The sequence below is a fragment of the Camelus bactrianus genome, chromosome 34, assembly GCF_048773025.1.
Source record: "Camelus bactrianus isolate YW-2024 breed Bactrian camel chromosome 34, ASM4877302v1, whole genome shotgun sequence".
Classification (NCBI taxonomy): domain Eukaryota; kingdom Metazoa; phylum Chordata; class Mammalia; order Artiodactyla; family Camelidae; genus Camelus; species Camelus bactrianus.
Genome location: NC_133572.1, coordinates 13,611,217 through 13,627,476, shown reverse-complemented (window position 1 = coordinate 13,627,476; position 16,260 = coordinate 13,611,217). Strand labels below are relative to the sequence as shown.

The following is a 16,260-nucleotide window of genomic DNA, read 5'->3' as shown; positions in this document are numbered from 1 at the left end:
GTCTTGGGAGCGGTGCCCCTCGGGGTCGCGCACGGAGCCCCCAGGCTGACCATCCTTTAGCAGACCGGGACAGTTGACAAAAACAATGGTTATTTCGAGTTGACTGAGCGCTGGCCTCTGATAACATCGAGTGTTGATTAAGGGTTGCCTGGAACAAAATTTACGGCTTGCGTTTTGGGGGGAGTTATTGCGGGAGTGAGTGTATTTTAAACACATTATCTCCTTGGGAATTTATGATCTCTCTGGTCGAGAGCAAGAGTCAGGGGAACCGTGTGTAAACCCATGGGAAGCCAAAGCCCCGCTTTCGGGGAGCTGGGGGAAGCGTCGGCCATCTGGAGCGCAGTGACGGGTCCCAAGGAGTAACCAGGTTTCCCGGGGCGCTGGGGCAATGACTGGGCTTGAGTCTGCCTTGCTTCCTCGAGACATTCGCACGCGCGAATACAGCCCGGCAGCCGGTTCCTGTGCCCGGAATGAGTCCTTCATTTCCCAGGTCCACTTGGGGGAAAATGGTGAACCCCCCAAATTCGCTTCCTCGTGTGGTTTATAAGAGCCGGGGAGGGGGGATTACAAGTGCAAGTGATCTAACATTGGAACACCCGACTGCGGTGAATCAGTGAATCAGTAAGTTTCAGTGTCTAATGAATTGAGGGGACGCACATTACTTGCATTTGTAAAATCGTGATCTCGCGCGCCCCAGATGAGCTGCTCCGGTGCGGAGAGCTGGGCCGAGCGGGGGTGGGGAGGGTCTCCAGTCCCAGGCGCTGCGCTCGGGGCTTCTGCCCAGTTTCCTGCCTCGCAGTCGCCGCGTCCGCCCCAGCCGAGAGCAGTTTCTGCAGTTGAGAAACTCGATAGGAGGCAGCAGCTGATCTCCCACCACCCTAAAAATAATCCGCCCGGCGCCCTGCGTGCTTCGGCCAGGGGAGGAACACTCTGCCTTCGGAGTAAGTGAGTCCGTGTCTTTTACATAAATATCATTTTAAAAAATTGAAGGATAACCGTAAGCTGTCGGTTTTGATCCAGCGTTTCGGCAACCAAAAGGCGCCCGAGCACTCTCGCTGCGCTTCGCCTTCAACGTCGCTATTTCTAGGATTAAGGGACGGGGCCCCAGCCGGGGAGCAGAGGGCGTGGGGATCAGGTTTCCAGCTTTACTTTCAAGACTCTGGCCGGCTCCTGCTTAAACCAACTGGATATAATGCAGGGAGTTACTACCATTTCTTTCTCTCTCTGTGTATGTCTCTTAGACATTTCCCATCTTGTTCATGAAGTAGCTTTCTTTCTGTCTGCTTAATTTGTGTTATTCTTTGCTTTTTTAGGAGTTCTGCGTCCGGGTTTGAATTTTACACTTAAGACAGTGTAGGAAGCCGGTGTTTTGAAGGTAGTGGAGGTGCACCGGTAGGGGTTTGAAGCAGCGTCAAGCAATTGCCCAAGGTATTTATTTGTTGCTTTACTTGTCCAGTTTGGGATTAAAAAAACAACAACAAAAAACCACTGGAGTTGTCTCTCTAAAGCAATCTTATCTGCTGAGTGGTTCCAACATTTCCTTTGGTGTGCAGTACAACTTCGCTGGGTGCATTCAGACCAGGCACTTAACCAGAAGTCTCTTCGTAAAGCTGGTGAATTCCTGCTTGGATCTGTCATTGATAGATCGATAGACAGACATCTTATACTTCGTGTTTTATGAACCATGGACTGAATAACTTCAAATAACTTATTACGTTTGTTTTCCTAAGTGATCTGACTGAACATACCCTAGATAATGATAAAGGCCCCAGTTAAGTTCTTTAAAATGTCCTGTTTCAGTCTCCCAACATAATTTGGTTAATTTCTGAATAACTAAAGTATGAGTTATTTTGGTGTGTGAGAATGAACGCTTTTACTTTGCCTTTAGCGTGTTTTTTCCAGGTGTTTCCAGCATGTTAAATTCTCTGGGATTTCTGTTCCATCAGATCTGACTTTCTGCTAGGTGAACAGAATAGAGTGCTAGTTTTCACTTATTTACTTTACATTCATCGACTGAATCCAAATTTTATACTTCCTGAGTATGGGGAACTTCCTATAATGCATTTCAAGGAATAAGAATACCAAGGGTAGTGTTCTTGCCATGAAGACGTAAGTTTGGTCATCAAGGACTATTCTGTTATATATTTTCTGCTCCACAGACCATCCCTATAATCAAAGTTTCACTTTTGGTGTTTGTCTTTAAAGTTCATTCACTCAAATTCTCCAACTCTATCAGCTGTCATAAACACTTGAACACTTTTCCGTGGGTTTATACTTGTGGGGAAAAAAAATGTCCTGTCTTCCTATCTGGCCCCCTTCCCTCTCACTCCTCGTTTTTCTGGGGCCTCTATCAGTGTTAGCTGGACTAGACAGCTCCAGAAGGGGCGGGGCTGCAAGGTGTCACCTGACGGGGTTTCTTTGGCAAGGGCAACAATTTGTACCCTTCCCAAAGCATCCCTAACTTAACCTGGGTCCTGGGAAGGAAACCCTGAATGACAATTGGAGATTTAAGAATTAGTTAAAAATCTTGATTGAATAAAATGCCTCAGGTAAACACAAACATTCTCGACACATCTGCAGTAAATTCACTTCTTCCCTTTGTTGGTCCATGGCGGGTTGTAGTGAGGGCTGGCTGTTCCGTGCCTCATGCACAGGCAAGAAGGATGGAAGAAGCGGCAGAAGAAAAAGTGAAAGGAGAGATGTGGTGAGAGACAGTAACAGGTGGGGAGCCAGGGGGGAGTGTGAGGTTAGGATTATGGTAGAAAGAAAATATCATTCTAAAGTTTTTACTTTAGCAAGCTGAAGTATGCTACTTTGTGTGATTATGTCATTGTATATATTTCTGTCTTTTAGATCATAACCTCTACATTATACCAAGAACTACTGGCATTAATCTAGTCTGATTTATATAGCATAAGATCACAGGGACTGTTTCTGTCACGCATGCTGTTGAATTCCTAGTGCCTAGCACACGGTCAGTATCAATAAATATTTTTACAGTTAATTAATTAATGGCCTAAAATCCCAGATATCAAGTGCATGGCTGAAAATGTTCTCTGACTTTTTCAGGCTGTTGTACTTCTTTGGTATTCTCTTTCCACAGTTCCACACATTTATCCCAAGATTACTGAATTAGTAGGTTTCAGGACTGATTAAATACGAGGCAGGCAGTGCTTATAGCTAATGAAGTATATATATGTTTTGCAAATTCAGATTATATTTTAGTATCTGACTCAATATTGATAGTGATTAAATATCAAGATTTATGAATGTAGCCAATTGGAATACTATAATTTTGGATAAAATTATAAAACTAGCTAAAGTAAAAATTATTTTTCAATTTGCTGTAGGAAAGTTTATACATGTCTTTCAATTAAGAGTAAGCTTAAAGTATCCTTTTATCATTTCTATTAAATAAAAGAAGTAGTCTTAAAAATTCCATTGCAAACTATTTTTTTCAGTTTCTGTTTTTTCCATGTTTACCAGAAATAAATCTAATGTACAATTATGAAATCAGAACTTCCATTTTACTGCTATTTGAAAAATCTTGTCCTTTTTAAATTCTTTTATCTAGCTTAGAACCTTAACAGTTGGTTAAGAATTTGGCAAGTTTCTAACCTCGCCTTGAGGGCTTTTTTTTTTTACACTTTTTAAAGTTTTTTTCATTGAAGCATAGTTGATTTACAAAGTTTTATGAGTTCTTTTTTAAATAAAACATTTTTTTAAAAAGATAAGAAAAGGTCTTGACTAGAGAGCATATAAAAAAAAAAGTATTACCAGAAATAATATGAGAGGAATTCCATTTAAGAATTTACAGACTGTAAGCACATAGGCTTTCTAACTAGTTGTTCTATTCATGTAATGCTTTATAAAGCTTTTGTTTAAAATTTTATTTCTCCAATAGTTCACCTACTGTTGCGAATCTTTTCTGTGTAATACGCTTTGTTTTCTTCTAGGAAAAAATATGATTCGTGGCCACTGCTAAATCAATGCAAGGGAGGAGAAAAAAGGTACTTCTTTAATTATTCAAACCTTTGCCAACCTTTAATAATCTAAGTGTGAATCCAGGGTGACATAAATATGGAAAAGAAACAAAGTCCAGTGAGATTAAAATCTCAAACTGTTACTTATTTTAACCTGAACAGATAAGAGATTTATTTAAAAAAAAAAAAAAAGTTGGCTGCAGGCTATGTGATGGAGTGGGACGAACATAGTTTAGAGTCAGACACACGGGGGTGTGGATCCCGGCTACTCTCCTGGTTGGCTACTGTCTAAGCCCCAATACTGTCCTCTGTAAAATGCAAAGAACGCCACTAACATTGCATGGTTGTTCTGAGGGCTTACATAATACATGCAAAACTCCCAGAATTTAGTAGGTGAGAAATAAATAGCAGGCATCATAAAAGACGTTTTCAGAATGCTGACAGTCTTGCTGGCATTTCACAGTAGCGTTTTGATGAAGTGACCCTTGCTCTTACACCATCCATTTCAGCGCAGCAGTGAGAATTCATCTGAATGGAAGTCAGAGCTTGTCACTCCTCTGATCTCCCCCTTCCCAGTGGCTCCATTTCACTCAGAGTAGAAGCCAGAGTCCCCACAATGGCTAAGAAAATCCTCCGTGATCTTGCTCTCTGTTTCCTCTCTAAGCTTGTCTGCTTCTCTGGTGGAATACAGCTTTCCAATGAGAAGACATCCTTTGTTCCAAGCCTTGAGTTGAGTGTATTTCACATAAGAATATCCTCTGACTATGGGGCCTGAGCTACTTGAATAGTAGCTGATTCGCCTTAAACACTTGATTTAACTGTTGTTCAGAGAAAGGCTCTGTGCTGGTTCCAGACACGTTGGTCTCTTTGTACTACTATGCCCTGCAATTAATAAAATGTTGCAGAAAGTTGTGTCCGGCTGAAGTCGTTCGTGAAAGCGTTTTCAATGAGTGCGCATGGGAAAGGATTTACTATTACCCTCTTTTGAGTTTTCAGTCAGTAATTTCATTTCCTCCCTTCTTTTTCTTGGTAATCAACCATTTTTGCTGTTTGAAATCATATTATTCAGACAAATACTCCTTTCAGGTACCACTCTTGGTAGATATTATTGTTTATTTTCCAAATTAAAAAGGAATATTTTTCTCTGAAAAAAAATCTTTACAAAGTGGACCTTATGGAATGTATAAGGCCTTTATAAGTAACTCTCAACTGACTTTGGCATACAGTTTCCTTTACTCAACTGCAAAAATAAAGAGGATTAATTGTACAATATAACACCTCTTTAAGGCTATAATTGTATGAAGGAGAATTCAATAGTAAATTGAGGCTTTTCGTTCTCTCTCTCCCTTTTAGGGTTAAACCATATAAGAAGAAATGAGCCTTTCATTCTGTGGTAACAACATTTCTTCATATAATATCTATGATGGTGTGTTGCAAAACCCCTGCTTCGTGGACGCTCTCAACCTGGTCCCTCATGTCTTCCTGTTGTTTATCACTTTTCCAATATTGTTTATCGGTGAGTAACCTCCTGTCCTATATTTCATCACCTGGTGTTGACAGGAAAGGTCTTATTAATGGCTGAGATTTGGTATAACATTGATGTAATTTTCCAGCATGAGAACTAATATGTAAGTCTGTGGGCAAAGAACAAACTAGTATCTTGTGTTTTCCAATTACTGATGTTTTTGGCATTTAATATTCTGTAGATAAAAATAGCAGTCACATGCCTTCTAGAAAGGACTTCAAGAAGCCGCAGTTTTTGAAAAAAAGAGAAAGAGTTTTATAAGATAGGTCAGAGCATCCACTGAGTACTTGCTTTGTGCTAGGTGAGGAGAACGGAAAGTGGATAAAACACAGTGCTTGCCTGGAATAGTCACAGGAATTTCCCAGTGAAACACGTAAGTCAAAGTCAAAAGAAATGCTGATACTGCCTTGTAAGCCCATTTACAGATCCAGGAAGAAACTGTCCTGAGCATTAGCCCACCAACAGCTAGCTCTTCTCAGGGCCAGTGGGGAAGGCACGTGGAGTGACATGGTTGGGGACTGGAAAGATACAGAGCATGCAAGTCAAAGTAGGAGTGATGGGGCGTCTTCAGGTAGGAAGAGTAGGTGGGCAAGCTATTTAGAAAGAAGTTAGACAGTTTTCCCTATTGTTTTACAGTTTACGTAGACACAAAATCCAGTTATTTAGAGCAGTTATGCATAATTTGTATAACTTCCTCAAAACAACCAAAATAGACCTTCTAGCATTTTTTAAAATTATACGATTTTTTTCATATAGAAAAATGACCAGGAGTAATGTAATAAACACCTGTTGAATCTGTCACACTCATTGCAAGGAATCTAACAGTCCAAGTACAACTCCCTGATCCTCTTCCCACATCCTACGCTCCTGTCCTTTCAAAAGAGGTCACCACTATTTTGAATTTGATGTTTAATAGTCCCATGCATAATTTTGCTCATAAAAGTGTATCAAAAGGCTATCTGACTGATTTTCTTGAGAAAACGTTCATAATTTAAGGATCTGCTTTAAAGGAATGTTTAAAAGTAATCTCTAAGCTTTTATTTCTTCATTTAACAAATCTTAATTGAGAGATTACTAAGTACCGGGCATTCCAACAGTGAGCAAAAAATTTCTGTTATATGACAGATATTATGCAGAAGCCAGCATAACTCTTGGCACCTAGTTATTTAGGTCAAGCAAGTGTATAGACATTAAATATATTGGGACCAGAGTGGCCATTTATAGAAACACTAGTTTTTGTATAGGTGGTGGCATTTGTAGGACATTAAGAATGACCCTTTGGCCAAAGGTAGAACATCCTTTTTTAAATTGCAATTCTACTGTTAAATAATTCATTTTTGACATCCAGTTAACTCACTGACAGCGATTGTTGGGCTGCTTGTGTCTCTGGCATCAACACAGAGGCTCGCGAAAGGATGTTTGAATCAAGTGGAATTGGAATGAACACTATCAAAGGAAAATGATGGAGAAAAAATGCAGAGTATTCATCCATAACATTGGCTACTTGAGTCAGTGAGAGACCATACTGAATCTCAAAGAAGTATCTCAGACATAAGGAAAATTACAGTGTTGTAGGAAAAATAAAAGAGCTTATCTGCAAGAGTTTATAGCATAAATTCTAATAGAATACATTAAATGTAACTAATCTTCTAATAAGTATATTTGGGAACAACTAAGCAATGAACCAATATTCTTTTCAAAGAATGCTTCAAGGGTCCCTTTTGTCTATACAAAAATTCCTTCCTTCAGTATTTTAAGTGGACACCCCAATCATTCTTGAAGGATGTAGGGCTTTCCCCCAAGTCAAAAATTCAGAACAAAAGGTGACAAAAGAGACAAGAGTAGGGTCCTTTCTTAGCACACCATCTGTCAGTTGGCATTACTCTATGGTTTTGAGGGGAAACCATCAACATTTTACTAAAATGTAATCTGGTAACTAATTTTATCTCCAGTGATGAGCTAAGGGTGAACCTGTGATGTTCTTGAGCCTACTTAAAATTTCATCAATGAACAAAACTGTAGCCTTCTTTGAGAAAATATCACTAGCACTGGCCCAGTCATAGGTTATCATTTTTTTCGCATGATGTGCATGTGATTAAGAGTTGACTCAGCCAATGGGTCCTATATTTCATCACCAAATATGACTTTTTTTGTTAATCCTCCCACAGATCCCATGTTTTGAAAGATTTTAGAATCCAGATTGCTTTGATTAATATCATCATTAATCTGTTTTTCTTTTGAGTGAATCAGAGACCTGTCAGTAAGAGCTGTGACTAGCATAAAATAATCACCTTGTCATCCAGATGTTGTGTTATTCCTGAGCAAAGCAACAAATGTCAATGTCTTACCTAGGCAGTCCTGTAAAAATGAATTGAAATTGTTCCTTTTTCAACATAATGCAAATAGACCAGGATTTCCATTGCTACCCTAGAAAGGAGTAAGGTTTCAGGGAACTCACCCCAAAATCTATCACAATGGAAATCATTTCCATGATTATAATTGATCCTTGTTGATCTCTTGACCTTTTTCTTCTTTTCAGGGTGGGGGAGTCAGAGCTCAAAAGTCCAGATTCATCACAACACATGGCTTCATTTTCCTGGACACAACCTGAGATGGATTCTTACGTTTGCCCTCCTGTTTGTGCATGTTTGTGAAATAGCAGAAGGCATTGTTTCAGATTCGTAAGTGACTCCACTTAGTTAATGGGAGTATGCTATCCTAGTGGGAGGCGTTGATACAGATGGTAGTTAAGAGCGTACCAAGCCAGGCTTAACTTTTTGGTCAGAACTTACTAGGAACCACAGCCGTCCTCCTTTTTACATGACAATCATGCACGTTGTCTATGTTTTTGTGTTGCATCTTTTCTCTGATAACACGAGTTCAGATCTCTGTGGCTTGTACTCATTGATGTATTTTCTGTTTCTTTGCTCCTTCGTCTCTGTAGCCTTGGCCAAAAGTTCTCTCCTTTTAAACGCTTTGATATTTACCTTCTTTTTCAAAATAAACATAAATAGCAAGGAAGATCATATATATATGATCTTTATATATAAATATATAACTGGTGCTTAAATGTTCCAACTTATTTTGTAAAACAGCAAAGATACAACAGCCTGCCTTGAGACAGGCATTCAAGAAGTCAAAGAGCCACTGAGGATATGGCTGCAGATTGAGGCAAAGCACATAATTATTTCAAAATCAGGAGTTGTCATAAAACCCCTATTTATGAAGAAATTCTGACATTCTAATAAAAGAAGTTTGTACTAGGCAGTTAGATATAATGAATTTTATTTATAAACTTGAACATCAGATGAGGGAGGTATTTTTATCACATAGTAACAAAAAATGAACTCAAGTAATAGGAAAATTTTCATTATGAAATGACACCAAATATTACACCTTTCACTGAAGGATTGCTATGAAACTAATTTAAAGTCTGAAACAGAAATCTTCAAAGTGATTTTTTCCTCTTATCTAACAAGACATCTGTTTATGTTTTTCTGTTGCAATTAACAAGGAATGAAACTTCAAGGCTGTTGTCATGCAGCCAACAATTTTGTAATGTTTTATGACAGTACTTTGCATCAATGTGCACATCTGAGTTTCTGATTCAGAGGAAAATCAGAGACCCTAAGATGTGTCACGTTTCTAAGCATTTAGAGAGTTGTTTACAGCTCTTTGGCATATTTGTCTTATATTGTATCAGCATAGCCAATGTTAGTGTTCATTTTTTCATTCCCTTGGCATATAGGCTGACTCTTCGTGTTATTATGTGCACGTGTAAAGTGGAAGATAGTGGAAGTCACGTGTGTCCTAAAAGCTTGACATCATGTAGACGAGGGTGACTCCTCCTTTCAGCCTTGGGGCTGATGTGTAGATCCAGTCAAAGACTTGGAACAGAAGCTAAACTAATAATGACAACATATGCTCATGGCGGAAACTTGTTTTATCGTGGCGGTGGTACAAGAGATCCACACTAAAAACAAGCAGAAATACACCCTTGATCTTGCGCTGCCGTCTCCCAGTCTTCAGCTGGAGACTCTTCTCCTTCCCCGTTTTATCCAGGACTCTCAAAAAAAAAAAAAAAAACTTCCGGTTCCTTCTGAACCCAAAGATTCAGTTTGCTTTCCCTCTTGCTTTGTCTTATTCTGGAAACTGCTTCAACAAGAATCCCAAAAATCATGAACAACACTTTAATGGACATCTTTTACTCTTTAACACACTTATTATATTTGACTCTGCTGATCATTCCTTCCTTCTTTTTTCTAACAAAACTTCATGAACTGTTTTTTAGTTAAACTATCACAAATGCTTATTATAATTAATAAAACAATGCAAAGACTTTCCTCATTGAATATTTGATTTTCCTTCTGAGTAATACAAATATTAAAGCTATTGATTGTTCTTTTGAAACATTCTGTTTTCCACAAGTTTTCCTAAGAAGTGTTCCCTTTTTTATTTCTCCCTAAATAATTTGTGATTCTGCTTTTTGGTCTAATTTGACTGGCTTATTATTAGAGCAGGTAATTTGTTAAATGAATACCTTTGGGGACTTATTAACATTTTCGTTAGAGTCAATTAAGTGATTATTTTATAAGTAATAAGTATTAAATAAAAAATATATTCTTAAGTATTAAGAATTCTTTATTCTTATTACTTATAAGAGACAGAACCTTATTGAGTTTACTGATTTGGATTGTTAAAGCCCTGTGTGTTGATTATTTTTGTACTAGTTAATTCATCAAATACTAAAAATGCACATTAAAATCTTCACTGTAATATTGTGTTTTCATTTAGGTTTTTATTTCTATCATTTTCTCTTTTTTGAAACTGTTCTTTTGTTTTCCACAATATATGGTTTTTGGCTTTCTCTTTAACTTTCTGACTAAAGATTTTCTGCTATAATGGGATATACGTCCTTCTACTAAAACACTGAAGTCTGCAAATCATGCTCTAAAAATAATAGTGGTTAAAGGAAAGAATAAGGTTTGGGGCCCCACTCAAAACCTGTACTACTTTGTAAGCAGAGCAGTAACAGTATAACAGGAATCTTAATAAAAATGCTAGCATGGTTAAAAAACACGTTAAATCCCTACTAAAGAAATGCCATAAATATAAACCTTGCTGTAGCTGCTACTGTCTGTGTTAATCCTATATTTTTTCCTTTTTTTTTTTTACTGATGTTTGTTATTCTTTTTCTAACTTCTTGAACTGAGCACTTAATTATTTATCATAATGATTTCTTATTGAATATGCTCAAGGTTATAAACTTTCTTCTAGGTGTGGTTTTGACCATTTTATAGGACTTGATAGGTAGTATGTTCATTTTTAAACTTTCTAACTATTAAGTGGGTTTTTGATTCTTTCTTTGCTTCGGTAATTAAAGAAGCTTAGAGGCATTTCTTAATTTCGGTACTGATGAAATATTTATTTCCAGCATTTTCTCTTTGACCCTTTGAACTATTTCTGGGAGGCAATGGGTGATTTTGAAGCCAGCTCTTATGCTGTGATAATGCCATCAGTTTCATTCCTCTGTCTGTATTCATGATTCCAAACATATCCTTCCTCATGCCTTAAGACTGCATGCACTTGCCTATTAGACAACTTCTTTTGCATGCTTGTTACATACCTTCACAGCCCACACGTTCCTGCTTCCTCTCTCCAACCTGCTCTTCCTCTTAAAATCTTCTGTTAACACCATCTACCCAAGCTCCCTGGGGATTAGTCTCTGTCTCCATCCACATCACACTCATACCTTAACTGTTAAAATCCTGTCCGTGTTGACAGTCTTTTCCAAATGTATTATTCCCTCCCTGCCAAAGCTTAACTCAGGCTTTCATTGTCTCTCACCTGGCCTCTCCCCATGGTTTCCTAACTACTTTCCTTCGTCTGTGCCTCTCCCCTCCTCTCCAACCCACCCCACTACCTGTCAACTTCACCATCCACGTTACTACCAGATTGATGTGTCTAAAGGCCTCATCTGACCACACCACTTAGCTGTTCAAGTGTTCCGTGTTCCGCAGGATTAGATTTCAGCTCCTTACCGTGGCATATAAAGCCTTTCATGATGCGTCCTATCTCAGACTTTCTATCTGAGGAACGTTAAACTTCTTGGAAAACTTTGAACATTGTATACTGTATCGTGCATCTGTGTATTTTGCGCATTTTGTTTCCTCTTTTTAAAGTGTTCTTCTGCCTTTTCCCAAATGTTCCTCTTTCTCTCTCGTTACTTTTGAACTAGTTACTTTGTTCTCTATACCGATTGTGTATTCATCATTTAAGTAATCTGAGAAGATTTAAAGGTTGAACTGTGTGGCACAATTAATGCAAATGGACTTGAGGGCTGTCGGTCCTGCCCATCTGTCGTGGCATAACTCCGATCCACTGGAAGCTCTCTACTGCCCCCAGAATGACATTTCGTCTCCTTGCAGTCATACTGAATTGCTTGCAATACCCTTGAACATGTCTGACCCTCTGTCTGGAACAGTCCTCCTCTCTTTCTTCCTCTGAGTAGCAGTTCCTCATTCTTAAGGTCTCAGTTTAGAAGTCAGTTCCTTCACAAGGCTTGCTCTGTCTCAGACGCTAGCCCTGCACGCCCTCCTGGCCCCTTCACCTGCGTTTGCATTTCCTATTGCTTTCCTTGAAAGACTCTAGACTTTGGGACCACAGATGCTATATCCTGTCTTGTTCACTGTTGCATCCCGCAATCTGACAGTGTCTGGACCAGCGAACCCATATGTGTTGAATCAATGAATGAAAATGGAAAAATCACGGAAAGCCGTCAAGTTTGGGAAAGCTACCAAAGAACAGGTGTTCTTTCCAACGACATTAGAATTCACATTCCGTTGCTGGTTTTTACTTGATGTAAATTATTTCACTTGGTGAAATTATTTTAAGTAAATTCAAGTAAATTATTTTACTTGGTGTTAAATTATTTCAGCAGCTCTGCTCTTCAATATAGGAAAAGTGATAGTTTTGTTGCAAGCATTTTGCAAGGTCTCGTTTAGCTGTATTTCTCCAACCCTTCATGTTAGGGTAAATCCTTTCAGCAAAATTATGTCTCCCAAGGCAGTCTTCCTTTTATGTTCTCTTAGCAGTCTGTATATAGAGTATCTCGCTCTGTATTTCAAATATTGCTAGGAGGGGGTTTTAATGAAACAAATTGGAAAGAAAATGAGAAAATCCGGAGCCATCCGCCGCAGACACTGATGCTGTATCACTCTCCGTAGGCGGCGGGACTCCCGGCACCTCCACCTCTTCATGCCGGCTGTGATGGGATTTGTTGCCACCACCACATCCATAGTGTATTATCATAATATTGAAACATCAAATTTTCCCAAATTACTTTTAGGTAAGTATGATCAAGTGGTTTTTTTTTTTTTTTCCCTCCCCAAAGAGCTGTTTGTTTTTCTTTTTCCTCATTAAATGCTCTCAGCGTGGGTTGGGATTGGAAGGCATGGGAAAACCACAATAAGTAATTACTCTGTTGTCTCCCAGTTAATGTGGAGAGGCAGATAAACTGAGTTGCTCTTGGCTATGAAAACTCCGTTCCCCCAGGACCTCTGCTCGCCAAGAAATGCCCCTTGTGATGTGTTGGTGTGTGGTGGGTAGAAAGTGAAGGGCATACGCTGGCCTTCTGGCTTGCAGAAGCTGGACTCCCAAGAATCAGAGCTCTTGCCAAGAGCTACTGCACGATACTGGCCCATGAGCAAGTCATCTCAGCGAGTCCTGAGTGCTTCTGCCTCTGACTTGGAGTCCTGAGGCATTTCCCGAAGGTCCCAGTAGTTCATGGACGCTCTTCATAGCATTCCTGTTGAGGCACTGGGGTCCTCTCTACAGCAGCATGTGCTTCAGTGCCTGCTGGAAACTAGGCTGTCCCGAGAAGCAGATGCCCCCAAAGCCGAGCCCCTCACATCTGCATCACGCCTGACATCATGTTTCAAAGCCTCTCTGGCCTCCTGGCCTGTGGAAATTAGAAGCTGTCTAAAGAATTCCTAATTTTATTTTCGCCTTATGCTGCAATGATAGAACTCATCCCAAATAGTCATACATGATACTCTGGCTCTTGCGTGCCTTGGTGTGTACTTTCACGTGGAGAGCTGAGACGGAGGTAGAGAACGTGGATGGTGTGTGGGTGGCAGGGATCTGTGTGTCCTCTAACGTGGTAGGCGGAGTTGTGTGTGTTTGCGTAAACAAATGTTTATGGCTTTCTAAGGTTCATGGATTTCACTTGATTGTTATATGATGTAAATGACATTGGCTACTGATACAGCAATTAGGAACCGGAATAATTAAGTCATATAAATGTTATTTTATTTGCTTATCCAGGGGACATTAACATTTGAAATGAATAGTGGAAAATGCCAATTATTTAATTCTGTGTTGCATCACATTACATAATTGGGCAAAGATAATCTTATAAAAACAAGTTGTCAGGGTTAAATATTAATTTAAAAGTCTTGTCCGAGTCAGAATTATCGTTACAGAAAACTGATACAAAATGGAAGGCAGATATTATCAAGGAAATTTTGTTATGTAAATGCCAAAAAAGGCAACAGCAAGTTTAGTACTAAGTTTTGTAATTATGGAGATAACCTCTGTGCTTATTATTTAAATGTTTTGAAGTGTGTTAGAGAATCTGAAATATAATATTGCCTCAAAGTCCTAATTTGAAATATTTGATAGATACCAGCTGTGACTTTAATAAAATTAAGAATTTGTAAAATTTTTCATATAAAAATAAATAAAAGTAAAACTGACACCACCCCCCGAAAAAGTAAGTTGCAGGTTTTATTGTACATCACTTCCTAATTACTTCAGCATGCATATAATTAACTCACGTTCAATATTTGTGTGCAGTTCTTTTGTGAAATAAAATTTATGTAGCAAAGTAAAGACATCTTGATTTGCTAGATGCAGACACCTGTATAAACTTATCATGATATAGAACATTGGCATCATCCATGAAAGTTTCCTGGTGCCCTCACCAGTCTATCCTCATTTTCATCTCTGTAGAGGCAACATCTAATCTGAACGTTTTCCCACCGTAGATTAGATTTGCTCATTCTGGAACTTCGCGTAAGTTGAACCATACAGTGTAGACTCTTTTCTGTAAGACTTCTTTCTCTCAGCATGATTTTTTGGAGGCTTATCTATAATGCAGTGTTGATTAGTACTTAGTTCCTGTGATTTTTGGCTAGTATTCCAGTGTATAAATATACTACAGTTTTTCCATTCTCTTGTCGATAGACACCTGGACTGTCTCCAGGTTTTGGCTATTATGAAAAAAAGTTGCTATAAACATTGATGTGCAATTTTTTTTTATGGATATATGCTTTTATTTCTCTTGGGCAAATACCTCAGAGTGGAATTGCTGGGTCATAGGGTAGGTCTGTAAATGTTTACATTTGTAAGAAGCCACCAGATCTTTTCTCAAAGTAATTAATTTTACATACTCACTAACAACGTGTGGAAATTCTGGCTGTTCCATTAGATGACGTAAATTTTCTAATTTAGCCATGCTGATGGGTGTGTACTGATAACACATTGTAGTTTTAATTTGCATTTCCCTGATGATCAATGATATGGAGTACTTTTTGATGAGTTTATTGGCCATTTGTTATCTTTATGAAGTGGCTATTATCTCTTGCCTACTTCTTATTGGACTGCACTTTTGTTATTGGGTTGTAGGAGTATTTTGTATATACTAGATACTAGAATGTCATCACACACATGTTTTGAGAATACTTCCCTCCCAGTGTGTGCTTGCATACTCATTTAGTTCACAGAGCCTTTCGATGAGCAGAAAATTTTAATTTTGACATAGTATACCTTATTATTTTTCAAACATAGTTATTGCTTTCTGTGTCTTCAGAAATCCCTGCCTTCCCTCAAAATTGGATTCCCTCATATTCTCCTGTTTTCTTTTAGAAGCTTTATAGTTTCAGTTTTTATTTTTAGAATTGCAGTCCATTTAAAATTAATGGTGTGTATGGTATATAAATTTGGCATCAAGTTTCTGTTTTTTTTCCCAAATGGATATCTATGTGTTTGAGCACCATTTGTGGAACAGACATTCCATTTCTCATTGGATTGCTTTGGGACCTTTGTTTAAAAAAAAAAAAAAACTACAGCAAATCACTGTTTAAGTATGATCTATTTCTCAGCTCTGTATTTTTTATTCCTTTGCTCTATTCATGTATTTTTATGCTATCATGATTCTGTCTTGATTACTGCAGCTTGGAGGTCTTGAAGTCATGTATTATAATCATACAGCTTCTTTTCTTTGTTTTTCTCCCAAGACTGCCTTGGATATTCTAATTCTTTTGCATTGCTAAAAGCAGGTTAGAATCAGATTTTTCAGTTCATACCAAAAAAAAAAAAAAAATTCTTGGTGGGGTTATGATAAGGATTACACTGAATATACAGAACAATATGGAGGAGAATTGACATCTTAAACATGTTGAGTCTCACAATCCAGTCTTTATTTTCTTAAGTCTTCTTTCAGTTCCTTTTGCAATATTTTATAGTTTTAATGTAGAGATCTTTTATGTCTTGTTAAAATTATTACCAGTTTTTTTTTTGTTTGACCGCTGCGATTATAAATGGAATTACATTTAAAATTATATTTAAAATTTTATTTTCCAATTGTTTCTGCCACTAAATAAGATACAATTGGTTTTGTATATTGATCTTGCTACCTTGGAAATTCACTTACTGCTTTTAATTATTGCTTTGTAAGTTTCTTGGAACTTT

At 38.2% G+C, this 16,260-nt stretch overlaps 1 protein-coding gene across 10 annotated transcripts in view; it reads left to right on the top strand.

Annotated features, from left to right (window-relative positions):
* Positions 1-337: 337 nt before the first annotated feature.
* ABCC9 (ATP binding cassette subfamily C member 9) overlaps positions 338-16,260 on the top strand; it is a 106,567-nt gene continuing 90,644 nt past the window's right edge. For 2 of the 10 annotated variants that reach the window (XM_074357782.1, XM_074357780.1), the window contains exons 1-7: positions 339-941; positions 1,314-1,428; positions 2,854-2,974; positions 3,957-4,010; positions 5,337-5,499; positions 8,048-8,189; positions 12,735-12,856. In XM_074357782.1, the coding sequence (XP_074213883.1) occupies positions 5,358-5,499; positions 8,048-8,189; positions 12,735-12,856 (406 nt within the window). In that variant the 5' untranslated portion in view covers positions 339-941; positions 1,314-1,428; positions 2,854-2,974; positions 3,957-4,010; positions 5,337-5,357. Of the gene's footprint in view, positions 946-1,024; positions 1,229-1,313; positions 1,429-2,853; positions 2,975-3,956; positions 4,011-5,336; positions 5,500-8,047; positions 8,190-12,734; positions 12,857-16,260 lie in introns of those variants that run through there. The other 8 variants (XM_074357783.1, XM_074357781.1, XM_010946509.3 and 5 more) reach the window with 8 other exon arrangements.